Genomic DNA, 20,130 nt, shown 5'->3' with positions numbered 1-20,130 from the left:
CGAGTGATTCATGAAGACCACTCGCCAGTCTGGCGACTAGTAAACAAAACAAAAAAAAACATTCTGCAATCACGGTCACTGGCAAACAGTGCGCGTCTTCTGAGTGCTCGCTTTAGTTGACAGTGCCACAAGAGCACTGCACAAGACCCGCGGACATATAATGTTTAATAAAAGTTCCCGCAGTACTGGCCAACCCGCGGCGGACATATAGAATGTTGAATAAAAGTCCCGCGGTACTAGCCATCAGTCAAGGGAGCACTCGCAAACAGATAACGTTAAACACAGCAGAAGATGGAAAACAGACAGACTGACCAACGGGGAACTGCATCCAACCCTAGTACAACCCTCGAGTCTAAGGCAAGGACACATTTAAATCACAAGAGGTGTATGTTCGTCTATTGGAACAGTATACAGTAGTTAGCTTCTAGTTAGCGTTTTAGCTATATAGCTGCTTGCTAGCTAACGTTAGCCCTGTGTGTTTGTGCTCAAAGCAGCCAGCCCCATGTTAGCTAGGTGTATCCGTTATGACTATAATGTTTCCAAAAACGCCCCGGACTACGATGTAAGGTTATATGTTTTATTGCATGCTCAACCAGTGCACAACAACACACCAACCGAACTGACGATACCACAACACTGACGGTATTTCACAGCCCTGTCGTCCAGCCCACCGTGCCGTCTTAAAGGCACAGCGAACACCGTTGTGATGCATACACAACATTGACGCGAGGTTCAAAGTTAACTTGATTGATTGATTGATTGAAAACTTTATTAACAGATTGCAGAATGGGTACAATACAGTACAGCTCAATACACACAATTGTTAAGGGGATGCAGACCAGAGAAAGACTTTCGTCTGGTTTACATCAGGGTCCCCCATTTTCAATTCATCATAACATATGACATACACGACATACAGATAGACAGTACTGCTACATCTATACATTTCACATCTATCTATACACTTCACAACATACTTCGTTTTTTTCTTTCACTGCCCAACCCAGTCCAACCCAGCATCTTTCACTGCCCAATTCAGCCCAACCCAGTCCAGAATAGATCCCTCTTTCATGTTAATATGTTTTATGCTAATATTGTGAAGAGTAGAGACAGTTATTAATGTTTTATGCTAATACATATTTTAAAGAGTAGAGACACGGTGTGATTATTACTATGATTGAAAATCAATTTAGACGAAGACATACAAAGAAGTAATTATCACAATTAGCGATTTTCTTTTGGCTGGTAAAATAAATCAGCTACTCGCCAGTTGGCTGGTAAGCCAAAAAGTTAGAGGTGTAGTCGTGGTTACAACAGGGAGGTGTAGTCGTGGTTACAACAGGGAGGTGTAGTCGTGGTTACAACAGGGAGGTGTAGTCGTGGTTACAACAGGGAGGTGTAGTCGTGGTTACAACAGGGAGGTGTAGTCGTGGTTACGTCTATAGGGAGGTGTAGTCGTGGTTACATCATTGCCGTTTCCCGCGCGGTCCAACCCTCTTGAAATTGCAAAATGGACACATTTCTAAATCGTCTCGTTTAAAACAAATAAAGCATGAACATTGGCATGGTGTACCTTTCTGTGTGTATTCATCCACAATCTATAGCTCAACATGAAAACATTTGCGATTAATCGTAAAGGTAGCAAAATAAGTTTATGTTTTAAGTTAGCATCGTCCCTCCAGTCCAGTGAGAGAGAGAGAGAGAGAGAGAGAGAGAGAGAGAGAGAGAGACAGAGACAGAGACAGAGAGAGAGATCTACAGAGAGAGACCTGCCCTGAGGAACTGTGAGAAGGCAGCAGCTCATCCTCCATCATGAACAAAAGGACGTCTTACTCGTTTATATAACAGAAGAACGACGGTTACGCAAAAAAAATTATATTCGGTTTTAATTTGAACAAATTCGATTCCGCTTCGGATCATCCGTTCTAACTTGATTTTTCGGGGACAAGGTCACACAGCAGCGCTAAGTGAATACGATCCGTGTCCATGCGATGAGCGTGCGTGTGTACGTGTGTGTGTGTACGTGTGTGTGTGTACGTGTGTGTGTGCCAGGGGGGTATTGTAAGGGGAATTAAGGGCTGAGCACCTGGCAGCACATTAAAGGCCAGACTGGCACCGTGACCTGCCACCGAGGCGCCACTCATTCCCTGAACCGGGGGGGGGGGGGGGGGTGGCTACGCATACATGAGGACGCGTCTTATTACACGTGTAAATCAGTCCCTTCATTTGCATTTGTGGAACATGTGTGTCTGTATCTACGTGTCAGTACAGTACAGAACATCATTACACATGGGCAAAACAGAGTCCATTCTCTTCGGTTCAAATAACAAACTCAGCAAGACCGACGGCTTCTCAGTTACAGTGGGTGACAATATTGTCACAAGGAAAGAAGATATTACCTACCTGGGTTCCATCCTAGAGGCAAATCTTTCCTGTGACAAAATGGCATCCAATGTAATAAAAAAAGTCGACCAACAAACTCGATTCTTGTACCGGATCTCCTCTCTGGTAAACAAGAATACCCTGAAGACTCTGGCAGGAGCACTCATTCAAGGGTACTACGACTATGCTTGCACCTCATGGTACCAAAGCACCTCAAAGGCGCTAAAAACAAAATTACAAACATCTCAAAACAAACTGGTCAGACTACTGCTTGACCTTACTCCTAGAACCCACCTCACCCCTGCCCACTTTGACAACCTAGGATGGCTTAGAGTAGACGACAGAGTACAGCAACTTGCAATGGGCCTGGTCTACAAGATACACTACACGACCAAGGTACCCATGTACATGTCAAAATACTTCCCAAAGGTCAGTGAATACCACGATCACAACACCAGAGGGAGCTCCACAAATCATGTTAAACCCAGATTCGGCTCAAACAAGGGACTAAACACGTTTCGCAATTATGCCACATCAATGTGGAACGCCCTACCCACAGCTGTAAAGGAATGTGAATCACTACCCACTTTCAAAAACACTCTCAAAAAACACCTACGGGAGACTGCAATTCGAAACTGGCCCCTGTACATGTCCTAACAACCCCCTCCAATGTACAGTAAATTACCAAGTATGGTCTTGTCAATATTCCAATGTACAGTTTTGTTTGTACAGTTGTACAGTGTCCCCCACCCACCCCTCATACCCCCCCCCCCCCCACTCCTACCCAACCCCCCCCCCCCACCCAACCACCTCCAATGTACAGCTGTGTGTCAGTACAGTACAGAACCTGTGTGTCAGTACAGTACAGAACCTGTGTGTCAGTACAGTACAGAACCTGTGTGTCAGTACAGTACAGAACCTGTGTGTCTGTATCTACGTGTCAGTACAGTACAGAACCTGTGTGTCAGTACAGTACAGAACCTGTGTGTCAGTACAGTACAGAACCTGTGTGTCAGTACAGTACAGAACCTGTGTGTCAGTACAGTACAGAACCTGTGTGTCAGTACAGTACAGAGCCTGTGTGTCAGTACAGAACACACTCCCCTCTCTCTTGTTAATTAATGCGTTAGGGCAGAAATACACAGAAAGAGTGAGAGAACGACTCCTGAGCCACTTCAGAGCCGACACGCACGCACGCACGCACGCACGCACGCACACACACACACACACACACACACACACACACACACACACACACACACACACACACACACACACACACACACACACACACACACACACACACACACACACACACACACACACACACACACACACACACACACACACACACACACACACACACACACACACACACACACACACACACACACACACACACACACACACACACACACACACACAGCAGAGGGGCCAGCGAAGCAGGGTCAGAGGTTAACTGGGCAAGAGTGTTAGGTCAGCAGGGGTTAAACTGGGCACTTTAGCTCAGCGGGTCGGGGGGTCGCAGGTCGGGGGGGGGGGGGCTCCATTGTGCGCTCCAGTTACCGGCCATGCTGGTGGTGCGACACACGTTCTGCCTCTTTGTGTTTCTCGCTCACATTCGCGGGTCGTCAAGCCTGTGTCAAAATATGACGTGTGTGTCGAGTGTGTGTGTGTGTGTGTGTGTGTGTGTGTGTGTGTGTGTGTGTGTGTGTGTGTGTGTGTGTGTTAACGACGGAAGGTGCGTGTTGAGAGTAGGGATGCACCGATCCGACTTTTTCAGTCCCGATACCGATACCTGGGCTTTTGGGTATCGGCCGATACAGAGTACCGATCCGATACCCATTGTTCAATTAATAAACTGTATGCCTCACTGTGTGGAAGAGACTGGGATCCTTCTTTTGTGCAAGGCAGCATCAGGCTCGACTTAAAACATTACTTTCCTAACTTAGTGAAACTAAATGTAACAAATTAACACATAGATATAAATGTACTGAATTGTTATTTCTTATTTTATTTCTTATTATATTATATATTGGGGCGACAGTGGCTCGGGAGGTAGAGCAGTCGTCTGGCAATCCGGAGGTTCCCGGTTCGATTCCCCCGCTCCTCCCGGGCAGCGTGTCGATGTGTCCTTGAGCAAGACACTTAACCCCCTAACTGCTCCCGATGAGCAGGTTGGCACCTTGCGTGGTCGCCTCCGCCGTCGGTGTGTGAATGTGTGAGTGAACGGGGTCAAATGTGAGGAACAAATTGTAAAGCGCTTTGGATAAAAGCTGCTATATAAATGCAGCCATTTACCATATAATACATTTTTTTAAATGATATAAAAAAAAACAATAATAATAATAAATACACAATATTATTATATATTTTTTTCCGATACCCGATCCAGCTATTTTAGTCATATCGGGGCCGATATCCGATATCAATATGGTGTGGAGGGGCCTGGGTGGGTACCTAGCCAGTCGTTGAACTTCTTGACCTCGGAGGGCAGGCCCAGCTCCGTGAAGTCGCCGGTGTGCAGCAGCACGTCCCCGTAGGGCATCTGGATGCCGTCTGTGCGCGAGTGCGTGTCGGAGACGCACACGAACCTGGTGTGGCCCGCCGGCTTAGCGGTGTCGTACGGGATGGGGTCCACCCTGCAGGGGGAGACGGAGAGAGAGGAGAGGAGGAGGAGGAGGAGGAGGAGGAGGAGGAGGAGGAGGAGGAGGAGGAGGAGGAGCAAGAGAGATTTAGTCGTACAGTAGCAAAGCATTGAATATATAAATGCAGCTCCTATAGCTAAGATTCTCCAGCGGAATTTAGGAAAATCCTGAACCCTTTTCTGAGACGCTTCATACATAAGGCCCAGGTATGCACTTCATACAGTACTAGGGCTGTCTTAAATACTTCGAAGCTTCGTTCGATGGCACAAGCTTTGAACATAAAAAAAAAATCGAAGTTAAAAAAAAAATGATTTTTTTAAATAATTTGTTTTTGCCTCCAAAATCTTGCGCCTTCATGTTCTCACAAAGCAACTCATAGTAACCTATACATATAACCACCAAGCATGATCACACAGACCACTATATATGATAATTTATACCTATAACCACCAGGCATGATCACACAAGACCACTATCGCTATATATGATCATTTATACCTATAACCACCAGGCACAGTCACACAGACTACCTACCAAATACATTGATGTGAATTCTTCAATATAAAGCTGCGCTGCACCCAGGCAGCGCAGCCGAGTGAAACCTTGTTGGCTGCGTCACAGTCACGAAAGGGGCTACTTAATTCATTAAACCAATCCACTTTATTTATAGAGCACATTTAAAAACAACAACGTTTACCAAAGTGCTGTACAAGTCCCACACCATAAGATATATAAACAAAGCCCCGAAGCGTGGATTGCCAAAAAAAAGCTTAGAAGGTCAGCCCTATACAGTACATAAGGCCCAGGTACAGTATGCTCTTCATACATAAAGCCCAGGTACAGTATGCTCTTCATACATAAAGCCCAGGTACAGTATGCTCTTCATACATAAAGCCCAGGTACAGTATGCTCTTCATACATAAAGCCCAGGTACAGTATGCTCTTCATACATAAGGCCCAGGTACAGTATGCTCTTCATACATAAAGCCCAGGTACAGTATGCTCTTCATACATAAAGCCCAGGTACAGTATGCTCTTCATACATAAAGCCCAGGTACAGTATGCTCTTCATACATAAAGCCCAGGTACAGTATGCTCTTCATACATAAAGCCCAGGCACAGTATGCTCTTCATACATAAGGCCCAGGTACAGTATGCACTTCATACAGTCCATAAAGCCCAGGTACAGTATGCTCTTCATACATAAGGCCCAGGTACAGTATGCACTTCATACAGTCCATAAAGCCCAGGTACAGTATGCTCTTCATACATAAGGCCCAGGTACAGTATGCTCTTCATACATAAAGCACAGGTACAGTATGCACTTCATACATAAAGCCCAGGTACAGTATGCTCTTCATACATAAAGCCCTGGTATACTCTTCATACATAAGGCCAAGGTACAGTATGCTCTTCATACATAAAGCCCGGGTACACTATGATCTTTATACATAAAGCCCAGGTACAGTATGCTCTTCAGACTAAAAGCCCAGATACAGTATGCTCTTCATACATAAAGCCCAGATACAGTATGCTCTTCGTACATAAATCCCAGGTACAGTATGCTCTTCAAACATAAAGCCCAGGTACAGTTTACTCTTCAGCCATAAAGCCCAGTTAAAGTATGCTCTTCAAACATAAGGCCCAGGTACAGTATGCTCTTCATAAATAACACCCAGGTACAGTATGCTCTTCATACATAACACCTAGGTACAGTATGCTCTTCATACATAAGGCCCAGGTACAGTATGCTCTTCATACATAAATCCCAAGTACAGTATGCTGTTCATACAGAATGCCCAGGTACAGTATGCTCTTCAAACATAACACCTAGGTACAGTATGCTCTTCATACATAAAGCCCAGGTACAGTATGCTCTTCATACATAAATCCCAAGTACAGTATGCTCTTCAAACATAACACCCAGGTACAGTATGCTCTTCATACAGAATGCCCAGGTACAGTATGCTCTTCATACATAAAGCCCGGTTACAGTATGCTCTTCATACATAAAGCCCAGGTACAGTATGCTCTTCATACATAAGGCCCAGGTACAGTATGCTCTTCATACATAAAGCACAGGTACAGTATGCTCTTCATACATAAAGCCCAGGTACATTATGCTCTTCATACATAAAGCCCAGGTACAGTATGCTCTTCATACATAAGGCCCAGGTACAGTATGCACTTCATACAGTCCATAAAGCCCAGGTACAGTATGCTCTTCATACATAAGGCCCAGGTACAGTATGCTCTTCATACATAAAGCCCAGGTACAGTATGCACTTCATACATAAAGCCCAGGTACAGTATGCTCTTCATACATAAAGCCCAGATACAGTATGCTCTTCATACATAAATCCCAGGTACAGTATGCTCTTCAAACATAAAGCCCAGGTACTGTTTACTCTTCATACATAAAGCCCAGGTTCAGTAAGGTATTCATACATAAAGCCGAGGTAAATTATACTCTTCATATTTAAGGCCCAGGTACAATATGCTCTTCATACATAAATCCCAGATATGCACTTCATACATAAAGCCCAGGTACAGTATGCTCTACATACACACGGCACAGGTACAGTATGCTATTCATACATAAATCCCAGGTACAGTATGCTCTTCATACATAACGCCCAGGTACAGTATGCTCTTAATACATAAAGCCCAGGTACAGTATGCTCTTCATACATAAAGCCCAGGTACAGTATGCTCTTCATACATAAGGCCCAGGTACAGTATGCTCTTCATACATAACGCCCAGGTACAGTATGCTCTTCATACATAAGGCCCAGGTACAGTATGCTCTTAATACAAAAAGCCCAGGTACAGCATGCTCTTCATACATAAAGCCCAGGTACAGTATGCTCTTCATACATATAGCCCAGGTACAGTATGCTCTTCATACATAACGCCCAGGTACAGTATGCTCTTAATACATAAAGCCCAGGTACAGTATGCTCTTCATACATAACGCCCAGGTACAGTATGCTCTTAATACATAAAGCCCAGGTACAGTATGCTCTTCATACATAAAGCCCAGGTACAGTATGCTCTTCATACATAACGCCCAGGTACAGTATGCTCTTCATACATAAAGCCCGGGTACGGTATGATCTTCATACATAAGGCCCAGGTACAGTATGCTCTTCATACATAAGGCCCAGGTACAGTATGCTCTTCATACATAAGGCCCAGGTACAGTATGCTCTTCATACATAACGCCCAGGTACAGTATGCTCTTCATACATAAAGCCCAGGTACAGTATGCTCTCCATACATAAAGCCCAGGTACAGTATGCTCTTCATACATAAGGCCCAGGTACAGTATGCTCTTCATACATAAAGCCCAGGTACAGTATGCTCTTCATACATAAAGCCCAGGTACAGTATGCTCTACATACATAAAGCCCAGGTACAGTATGCTCTTCATACATAAAGCCCAGGTACAGTATGCTCTTCATACATAAAGCCCAGGTACAGTATGCTCTACATACATAAGGCCCAGGTACAGTTTGCTCTTCATACACAAGGCCCAGGTACAGTATGCTCTTCATACATAAAGCCCAGGTACAGTATGCTCTTCATACATAAGGCCCAGGTACAGTATGCTCTTCATACATAAAGCCCAGGTACAGTATGCTCTTCATACATAAAGCCCAGGTACAGTATGTTCTTCATACATAAGGCCCAGGTACAGTATGCTCTTCATACATAAAGCCCAGGTACAGTATGCTCTACATACATAAGGGCCAGGTACAGTTTGCTCTTCATACACAAGGCCCAGGTATGCACTTCATACCGTACATAAAGCCCAGGTACAGTATGCTTCGAATTAAAAAAGAATTAATATATATATATTATATTTTTTTTGGGGGAGACTTGTACAGCACTTTGGTAAACGTTGTTGTTTTTAAATGTGCTCTATAAATAAAGTGGATTGGATTAATGAATTAAGTAGCCCCTTTCGTGACTGTGACGCAACACGGCTGTGTGATTTAATTCAAGGTGGATCGCTGTTGTCGTTTGAACAACTTCAGATTTCATGGGAACTACCATTCCCCCAAATCAAGAATGTTTAAGATGAATGAAGTAAGATTTTGATTATTTGAAATATGGCCTGTGTAGATTAAACTATGCACAGAATTATGTCAGTCTACAAGGTCCGGCAATGTAGACCTTGTAGACTCCACTACAGACCAATTATCAGTGAATGTTCATGCATTTTTAAGAAGGGCTACTTCCACAAAAAAACAAAGAACTCACCAAAACATCTCAGTAGCACCTTATCTAAATGTTCTATTTCATATATGGAGATTCATATTTATTTATGTATTGAATGCATTTCTACATTTTATTTCCTATTTTGTTTATTCATCCCAGTATCTTTCTTTCTTATGTGTGGAATTCTACAAGGCATTTACATTCACATTTACATTTAGCTGACGCTTTTATCCAAAGCGACTTACAAGTTCTGTACGACAGGTCATCAGGAAGAATACAACTATCAGCTGAGTAACAATATTCATCAAAGTGTTGCGTGTTACAGTGTAGGTTAGTTTATTAGGACAAGTGCATGACAGTAAGGTTAGTTAGGGTTAGATTTTTTTTATTTAATTTTTTTTATTTTATTTCAGATAATGGTTGAAGAAGTGCGTCTTTAGTCGACGGCGAAAGATTGGACGGGATTCGGCTGTCCTAACTGGGGTGGGTAGTTCATTCCACCATTGTGGGGCAAGGACTGAGAATAGGTGTATATGTGGTGTATATGTGTTTGAGGATGATATCCTTCGAACAGGCAATAGTGATGATATAAGTTGGGCAGTGCTGAGCTGGGTTACTTTCCTCCAGTGTATTTGTCCCCCGGCCCCACCCAATGGCCCCATGCACACACACACACAGAAAAAAAAAAAAAAATAATAAAACGAACTAAAAAAATATATATATATATATATATATATATATATATATATATTTTTTTTTTTAAACTGCCGATTTAGGTGCGACCCAATTTATTTTATGAGTTTATAATCTTTTTTTTTTAGATTAATTTTTATTTTTTACAATAAAGTTTCATACAAATCTTAGTCAAACCTTTAGTATTATGGATATTAAACATGCTGGCAGAGTACATGCATCCATGTTGTTGTGAACGTTTTAATTAAATAAAGAAATTCCCTATTCATAAAAAATTAAATAAAATAAATTCCCTACCTACCCATGACCTTAACTGACAACCAACGGGAACCAAACAATATTTTCTTTTATGCCTTGGATGAATTATTTTCATTGTACTGTACTTGTACATTTTAATCGAATCTAAAATCGAATGTGGTCAATATGAAAAACGGTACATATTTGTTCATCTTACTGTGTATACCAGTCCTCAATGTCAATCGTCAATGCCATGGCGCTTTTTCCCTTCTCTTTAATCCATATGCATCCATCTGAGCAGAGAAACTAGCAGTGGTGATGAGGATTTGTTTTTTTTTTATAAAAAAAAATTAAAATGACTGTAGCAGCCAGCTTGGCATACAAACTAGTTATCTGCAATAGAGCGCTATGTGGCTGACATTGTACTGTTTAACCCTTTCACTACCACACTACCAAATGGTTAACCGTTTCACTGGGACAATACAGACGGTTAACCGTCTGTAGTGTGGTAGTGAAAAGGTTAACCTTCTGTAGTGTGGTAGTGAAAGGGTTAACCGTCTGTAGTGTGGTAGTGAAAGGTTAACCGTCTGTAGTGTGGTAGTGAAAAGGTTAACCTTCTGTAGTGTGGTAGTGAAAGGTTAACCGTCTGTAGAGTGGTAGTGAAAAGGTTAACCTTCTGTAGTGTGGTAGTGAAAGGGTTAACCGTCTGTAGTGTGGTAGTGAAAGGTTAACCGTCTGTAGTGTGGTAGTGAAAAGGTTAACCTTCTGTAGTGTGGTAGTGAAAGGGTTAAGCCATTAACCAACTTTAGCATTTACCAAGCTTATATTTTGCAAAACAATTCTAAAGCTTAAAGATCACATCAATTAAAATCCATTTCAGAGGGAGGTTACTGTTCAATAATAGTTAATAGGTAACAACACGTCATTATAGGTCTAGAGGTCAACCCAGCCTAACACATTTTCTAAGCTGTAAAAAGAAATTACATTATTGTTGATCTAAAGTTGGTCCTTCAATATTATTATTATGTATTTATTTTTAAATGCAGCTCCTAGGTAAGAGTCTCCTAGCTAAGATTTAGGAAAATTCTGAACCATTTTCGGAGACGCTTCATACATAAGGCTCAGGTAGGTATGGGTTAATTTTCCTCCAACTATAGAAAACAATACCATGGACTGCATGTCACAGTGTGAGACATGTTGTAACTACTTACAAGGGGACCTTTTACTTCATTTTTACTTAATTTAGCTATTATGGTAAATTGCCATCTCGTAAATTTAGTATAATCACGTATATATTACTATTGCACTTTACGGTTACATTTACAGTACACTATAATTTTTACATTTTAGTTTTGTATATTGTATATTTTGTATAGTGTTTGGTCTTTTACTCCTTTACTGTATGCAGCACAATCTCAGGAGGCTCATTCAGAACCAAGCATTTCACTGTAATGTACAATTGTACATGTACCTTATATGTGGCACATAAAACAAAACTTGAACTCTGGCTGGATGCTAAACTTATTCATTGTACTGTACCCGTGATGTACAATGATGACAATACATTTGAATCTAATCTAATCTAAAATCTAACATGGTCAATATAAAAACACTACATATTTGTTCATCTTACTGTTAGGGATGCACGATAATTATCGGGCCGATATCAGCAATTATGACGTCATCCCGATAAACCCGATAACGTTATTGATAGCTCCGATAATATATAATACATTTTTGGTTAAAAGAAATCCGGTGTGGGTGGATTTGGATGAAGGGCGCTTGTTTTCATTATAGCCTCCTCCCGTTTTGCCAGTACTGTGGTACGATTGATAGCGTGTGGTTTAGGAACAGGGAGTTTTTCACAAATCCAGCGCTCCCTTTCTTGGCTGTGACGTAGTCACGTTACATTCGGAGGCAGACAGTCGATCTGCCAATTACGTCCCACCGCTTGCACCCACCTCTTCTTCTTACCACCAATCAGAAGCTCTCGTTCGTTTATTTACCTCCGGATTGTCAGCCATTACTCTACTCGGAGCTCAGGCTAATAACGTTAGCTCCCCGCCAGCCACATTGACAAGTACCAGCGCTTATACATTACTGGCAAATGTCTTGTTGCACTTGTGGCAACAAGCGTTGTCAGCATCGACTTTAGTAAAATAGACCCAGACTTTTGAACGTTTCGTTCGGTCCGCCATGATGAGAGCAGAGCTGTCTGTACTCGGCAGCACCCGTGTGTGTGTGTGTGTGTGTGTGTGTGTGTGTGTGTGTGTGTGTGTGTGTGTGTGTGTGTGTGTGTGTGTGTGTGTGTGTGTGTGAGTGAGTGTGTGTGTATGTGTGAGCACAGCCCGCTCCTCGCGCAGGCAGAGACACCGAGGCAGGAGAGATAACGTTATAGAAAACGGCCAACAAGATTAGTTTGCGACGTTTAAATTCCTCAAAAAAAAAACTCCATAATTTCTCGAGTACCGATAGCAGTACCGATGACGTCGGAGGTTATAAATACTAAAAAAAAAATAAAAAATGTGATCAAAAAAAATATATACATTAAAAATTATAATACAATAAATATCGGTTATCGATATCGGTTATCGGCTTGAGGAGCATAAAGTTATCGGTATCGGTGTAAAAAAATCAATATCGTGCATCCCTACTTACTGTATACTAGTCCTCAGAACAAAGGAAGAAGAAAATGGCCATATTGAATTGTTAATATCTACTGAACAAACAAAATGACACGATGATAATGGACGAAGCCGAATGCATAAAAAAAAGGCTTGGCAGAAAAAAAGCGAGACAACCTGTACAAAGTTGGTTTGTGCACAAAAGGTATTTTTGTGGCATCAGATTGGCTTAATGACAGTAAATTAAGTATTTTCAGTCCATTATGAAAAGGAGAATCACTTTGAAAGAACCACTATGAAAAGAGGGAGCCTTTTATCCCCCCCCCCCCCAACGTGAAGGAGGGAAGAAAAGGAAGAAAAACATCCATATTTTTCTCCTCCAACTGAAAGGAGAGTGAGATAGAGAGAGAGAAAGAGAGAGAGAGAAAAATATCTTTTCTGTAATTGAAGTCAGCAATTTATGCAATCCCCCAACACGCTCGGCCACTAGCCCATTATTTCATTAGAGGGGATGACACATTGTAGACATCAGCAGCCCAATAATCGAGGCTACGCTCTCTCCAACCTGACACACACACACACACACACACACACACACACACACACACACACACACACACACACACACACACACACACACACACACACACACACACACACACACACACACACACACACACACACACACACACACACACACACACACACACACACACACACACACACACACACACACACACATGAAAACATGACACACAAACAACACAAAATGGCACGAGGCAACATAAAAACATTTCAGTGAAGAGGCATAGAACATTTCAGGAAAATACATCATTAACAGAGGGGTCTCAACACAAAGAAAAGAAAAAGGAAATTATATATAAGAAAAAAAAGAAATTAAGAATTGCTTCACAAATAAGCTCAGAAATATTGTGCAGAATATTAGATGGCACAGGATAGTTTTATATAGTGAGTCACTGCGTCTCCTCTCCTCTAATGTCTGTGTGAGTAGCCACTCCCCTCAGACACAGTGTGAGTAGCCACTCCCCTCAGACACAGTGAGGAAAATAATACCGTGGGACAATCTAACAATAATTAACACATTTACAAGTCGCATTAAGTTTTGCAAATAAGGAGACATATAGAGAACATTTCAAAGCACTCAACATTGCCAATATCTCCATTTCAACCCATTTCTGAATTACGCGATATCTTCGACAGTACTGAATCAGAAAACATTTTTAGGAGCACATTTTTTGCATGATTAAAAACGAAGGTTCGAACGTCCGTTCGGAAGAACCCTGGCGAAGTTCAAATCCCAAAAACAGGCTTCGGGGACAGCTCTAACGTACATACATTACACACACACACACATAAACACACACATACACTTTGATGATCATCACAGCGCAGATCAACCACCGCAAATGGACTTCTCCTTATCACCTTTTTTCAGAACAACAATATATACTGTGTGTGACTGTGTGTGTGTGTGTGTGTGTGTGTGTGTGTGTGTGTGTGTGTGTGAGTAGAACATGGAAATGGTTTTATATGTCATTAGGGATGCACCGATATGAAAATTTGCCACCGATACCGATTGTTCAACTAACACAATCGGCCGATACCGATACCGATATTTGTGGCAAAAAAAATTAAATATATATATATATATATTTTTTGTAATATATATATATATATATATATTTTTTTTTATATATATATATATTTTTTTTAATGAAACTACTGTATATTTGTATGTCTCTAAATGTTTTGATGAATTGAAAATGGAGGACGCTTATGTAAAAAAGCCGAAAGTCTTTTTCTGGTCTTCATCCTCCAGTCCACTGAGCTGTACTGTATTGTACCCACTCTGCAATCTGTCAATAAAGCTTTCAATCAATCAATCAGACAAATGCATAGAAAAGCCCTTATTATAACCAAATAACAAAAAAATATATTATTGTTTATGAAAATGTTTTAGCCCTATGCTTAACTATTATTTTAGCCATGGCAACAAATAAAATAATAATAATAAAATGAATAAATAAAATATTAAATAAATATAGGGATGCCCCGATCACGTTTTTTGCCACCGATACCGATCACTGATCGTCGTGAGCCATATCGGCCGATACCGATCCGATACCGATCGTTTTTGATAAAAAAATATTTTTTTATAAAATATATATATTATATAATTAGACTTGTACTTGTATTATCTGCGAGACATCGCTACCACGCAACAAGCTCCACTGTCTGTGTGTACTCGAGTAGCCTCCAGCTACGGCCAGGATTCTCCGGAGCTGCAGCTGGCCCCTATACTCGAGTAGCCTCGAGCTACGGCCAGGATTCTCCTGCGCTGCAGCTGGACCCTATTGGTATAACGTTACTGTGCTTTGGTCATATCACATTCAACATGCCCTCAGCTCGAATACGCGTTGAATCAGTGTTATAAGACATTGATATCAGGAGCTATCTGTAGCTACTGCTAGCCGGATATATAACGTTAATACAACTATTTAGTTCAATTGGACATTTCATTTTGAACAGTGAACTAACTTGCGCTAACGTGAGCTAACAGAGAGTATCATACACGTCTCTACTAGACTATTGCTGGAGCATTTGTTGATATCAGGAGCTATCAGTAGCTAGCCGGCTAGATACCGTTCGGTTAGACAATGCCTCATCATGTATTCAACTAAAAGTGAATAGTTGACTGGGTCATTTTGTAACGGTAGCTAACGTTAGCTCAGGGAGACACCGTCCTCCCGTCCCACTACTAGACTAGACCCGTGTTTACATGCGTGCGGGAGGGGCTGGAGGGAGGAGCAGACGCCGCACCACCCGGTGTCTGAGACAGAACTCAGCGAGTGAGATCAGTTTTGATGATCGGCGAAAATAAAGCATTATCACCGATCACCGATCGCATATTTATACTGATTATCGGCCGATAACGATCGGGGCATCCCTAAATAAATAGGCTACACGTCTCTCTTTTTGTGTTACAAATTGTGCTCACCGATATGAACATAGGCCTCTTTACTTACTTAAAAAAAGGAAACATCAAGAAATATGTTTATGGTATTAATTCCACCATGCCATGTAGCACTATATCTCTCCCAGTATGGTCTGCTGGGCTGCAGCTGGATACTATTGTCTCAACCAGAGCTCTCAACCAATGCAATGCAACAGAACTATTTTGATTGACAGTCGATTCTGCCAATTACGTCACACCGCTTGCACCCGCCTCTGCTGTTACCACCGATCGGCAAGCGCATATTCGTTTTTTTACTTCCTGGATTGCCGCCATTGATCTGCAGCGAGAGATCAACAAACCAACTAATAACGTTAGCTCCCCGCTGGCCACGAGTAGATTACCAGCGCTCCGCAGGATGACCAAACGAGGCATAATGATTTTACTGCAACGAATGGTATAATAAAACAAAGCTTTTCTATACATTTGTCTGATTGAAAACTTTATTAACAGATTGCAGAATGGGTACAACTCAGTACGGGCTCTGAGCAACGGAAGGAACTGAGCTATGAATTTAGTAGTAATGCTTGCTACTTGCTATGTTCGGGTAAATAATATGCTGATGTTATTGAACGTGTAACACTAACTATATAACGTTAATGCCACAAAACGAATGCCTTTGTTAATCATAAGTAGTAACTTTGATGCAGTAGCTTGTGTGTGTGTGTGGGGGCGGCGTTGTGCAGGTCGCGTTGACTGAACTTTTTTTTGCCTTTTGACGCGACACAAATTGATGGATATTTATCGGCTACTGCCATCGGCACATTTGAGCTTATCGGCCGACAGGCCGATTGCAGTCAACAAGGCACTTATCGGCCGATATCGATACCCGACCGATACATCGGTGCACCCAGCACCCCTATATGTCATGTGTTTTATAATAAATTGTGGGTCTGCTGAGCTCAGTCTTTATTGCTCTTTCAGGTGAAACATCAAAACAAACATTTCCTCTGGATATAACCCCCCCAGCACACACACACACACGCTCACTCATCCACAGTGAAATACAATCTCTCAGAGAGGAGCAGAGAGCGTTCTTTCGTATCTTCTGCGTTTCAGCTGTCCGCACTAATTCAATAAACTTCAGAGAAACAAAATGAACACAGGACTGAGAGAGAGAGAGAGAGAGAGAGATAGAGAGCGAGAGAGATAGAGAGCGAGAGCAAGAGAGAGAGCGAGAGCAAGAGAGAGAGCGAGAGAGAGGGGGGGGGGTGTATTTTCAGTCCATTATGAAAAGGAGAATCACTTAGTCCCAAATCTGGCTTGGCGAGCCTTTTATTCTTCCACAGCCCCCCCCCCCCCCCCCCCCCCCCCCCCAGCCCCCCTCCAATGCCCATACTTTTCTCCGGCTGAAAGGAAAGAAAATAAATATAGTCTGTAATTGAAGTCAGCAATATGCAATCCACCAACACGCTCGGCCACTAGCCCATTATTTCATTAGAGGGGATGACACATTGTAGACATCAGCCCAATAATCGACGCTACGCTCTCTCCAACCTGACACACACACACGCACACAAGGAAAGTTGCAAAAACATGACACACAAACAACACAAAACGGCGCCGGGCAAGATAAAAACATTTAAGAGTGGGAGAAGACATCATTAACAGAGATGTGAAACACGGGTGTCTCAACACAAAGAAAATGGGAAACGGAAAACAGCTCAATTGCTTCACAAATAAGCTCCCAAAATGCAATATTCTGCAAATTATTATGGGTGATAGAATAGTGTGTATATATAGAGAGAGAGAGAGAAATTATATTTTGTTCCATTTCCCCCGAATTCAGTGACCCGTCTTATCTGCAAAGCACCCATGTGAGTGAGTGAGTGAGTGAGTGAGTGAGTGGGTGAGTGGGTGAGTGAGTGAGTGAGTAAGTGAGTGAGTGAGTGAGTGAGTGAGTGAGTGGGTGGGTAAGTGAGTGAGTGAGTGAGTGAGTGAGTGAGTGAGTGAGTGAGTGAGTGAGTGGGTGGGTGAGTGAGTGAGTGAGTGAGTGAGTGAGTGAGTGAGTGAGTGAGTGAGTGAGTGAGTGAGTGAGTGAGTGAGTGAGAGAGAGCAATTGTCAAGAGCAGAGCGGATCTTCAATTCTAGCTCTTCAGCCCTACGTTTGACATGACAACTTCTCTCGCGAGTCGCGCTGTTTCTATGTGCAATGTAAACTCCGCGAGCAATGGGTCCAATGGTCTAACATGCTTTGCATCCTCGCCATTCTGGAATGGCCACGTCACGCAAAAATCCTTAACTAATGTTAGCTGCTAGTGCTAACGCGCTAACTAAGCTATCCCTGGGAGGTGGGAACGCTCAGAGGCATCCAATAGTGAGCGAAGGGGGATCTCTCTCTCTCTCTCATAAAGAATTGTCCATGTTCTGTCATATAATAATATAATCCATTAGCTTTCCTATCGGTATCGAAGTCAAAATGTTGGTATCGTGACAACACTACAACATACAAAAGCAGCTGGACAACCGATATCCTTTGCGTCATGGGCCTAGGCATGATGGGCCAATGTGTGATTTTGGTGGTATGTGCTATTGCACAGGTGTGTGTGTCCCTTAGTATACACATGCATGCACACACGCACAGTATAATATGCATGTAATAGGGCTGTCCCCGAAGCCTGTTTTTAGGATTCAAACTTCGTCAGGGTTTTCCCGAACGGACGTTCGAACCTTCGTTTTTAAAGTGACGGTGACGTCTTGATGGAGCGCCGACTGAGTGCCAAGCAGATGCAGATAGGCTAACATCATTTATGATAAATGTTTTATTTAAATTTGTATGACAAGTCATATACTCTATAATAGTATAATAGTATAATATTAGTGTAGCCTAATCTGTATCTGCAACTGTGAAGAAAACCCCCATTGGTTTAATCAGAATGAATAGACACAGAAAAAAAAATATATATATATATATATTAAAAAAATATGTGAATGTTGATTTAGAATTCGAATGCCAACGTAACGAACCAAGCCCTAGCATGTAATAAATAGTTTGTTACTAAACAAACAATGTTTCACTGTGCTCCTAAATTTCTTTGTGTGCTCCTTGGGGGAAAGGTTAGTGTAGAGCGCTGCCTGTCTCGCTGTGACCAGGCCCTCGCACTCCGCAACAACCCAAACAGAGAATTTTATAAAAAGCGAGCAGGACAGATAATTATATTTGTTATTGACTGGGTGCAGTGAACAAGTCTCCCGTCTGCTAACCACGAGCATGCGTACGTACACGCACTCACACTCACACACACACGTACGTACACACACACATTGCGCACGCGTCAGGCTAACTGATTAGATTTGGTTCTCTGTGGGCAGAGGCATCATGCAGCTTTAGAGGATTCGATAGCTCTAGTTATGGAGGAGGGATGGATGCAGTACCACATGGATAAGAACACACACACACTGACACACTCTCTCACACACACACACACACACAGTCACACACACAGTCACACACACAGAAGTTGTGATATGCTAACTAGTTTCTCTTGAATTGCATTTGGCTGATTGCTCAAAGGAATCGTGCATGTCAAATACACGCACACACATACGCACACACATACGCACACACACACACACAAACATACGTGCGCGTGTTAAAACAGCAGGAGAAAAACAACCTCTCCCCTCCTTTGAGATTTAATCCACCCTGAGCTTGTAGAGTAAATACCTGCAGTCTCTATCAATTAAAGAAGGTCTCGCCAAGACACCAACCACAACAATAACACTGCATTACACACACACACACACACACACACACACACACACACACACACACACACACACACACACACACACACACACACACACACACACACACACACACACACACACACACACACACACACACACACACACACACACACACACACACACACACACACACACACACACACACACACACACACACCACACACACACACACACACACACACACACACACGGGTCTCTGTGCTTTCTGTTAACAAATGAATGGATATCAATCAAGCTGTTAAGTAAGTAATGCACAGAGCACCATATCCTTGTGCGTGGGCCGTCTGCAGGAAGGAAGGAGAGGAGGAAGGAGAGGAGGAAGGAGAGGAGAGGAGGAAGGAGAGGAGAGGAGGAAGGAGAGGAGAGGAGGAAGGAGAGGAGGAAGGAGAGGAGAGGAGGAAGGAGAGGAGGAAGGAAGGAGAGGAGGAAGGAAGGAGAGGAGGAAGGATAGGAGAGGAAGGAGAGGAGGAAGGATAGGAGAGGAAGGATAGGAGAGGAAGGAGAGGAGGAAGGAAGGAGAGGAGGAAGGAAGGAGGAG

The 20,130-nt window shown here is 42.5% G+C and overlaps 1 protein-coding gene and 1 pseudogene across 2 annotated transcripts in view; one reads left to right on the top strand and one right to left on the bottom strand.

Moving 5' to 3' along the window:
* LOC311247281 (beta-1,4-galactosyltransferase 1-like) overlaps nt 1-20,130 on the top strand; it is a 489,169-nt pseudogene that overhangs the window by 323,804 nt on the left and 145,235 nt on the right. The gene's annotated exons all lie outside the window — the stretch shown is intronic.
* The window catches only part of mpped2a (metallophosphoesterase domain containing 2a), a gene marked incomplete at its 3' end in the record, with an annotated part of 64,903 nt that overhangs the window by 19,970 nt on the left and 24,803 nt on the right, over nt 1-20,130 (bottom strand). The window contains exon 3 of the mRNA XM_084337704.1: nt 4,843-5,024. Within this exon, the coding sequence (XP_084193830.1) occupies nt 4,843-5,024 (182 nt within the window). The remainder of the gene's footprint in view (nt 1-4,842; nt 5,025-20,130) is intronic.

The sequence above is a fragment of the Notolepis coatsorum genome, assembly GCF_963971535.1.
Source record: "Notolepis coatsorum genome assembly, chromosome: 20".
Classification (NCBI taxonomy): domain Eukaryota; kingdom Metazoa; phylum Chordata; class Actinopteri; order Aulopiformes; family Paralepididae; genus Notolepis; species Notolepis coatsorum.
The sequence above is the reverse complement of the archived record's forward strand: the minus strand, read 5'-3'. Positions and strand labels throughout refer to the sequence as shown.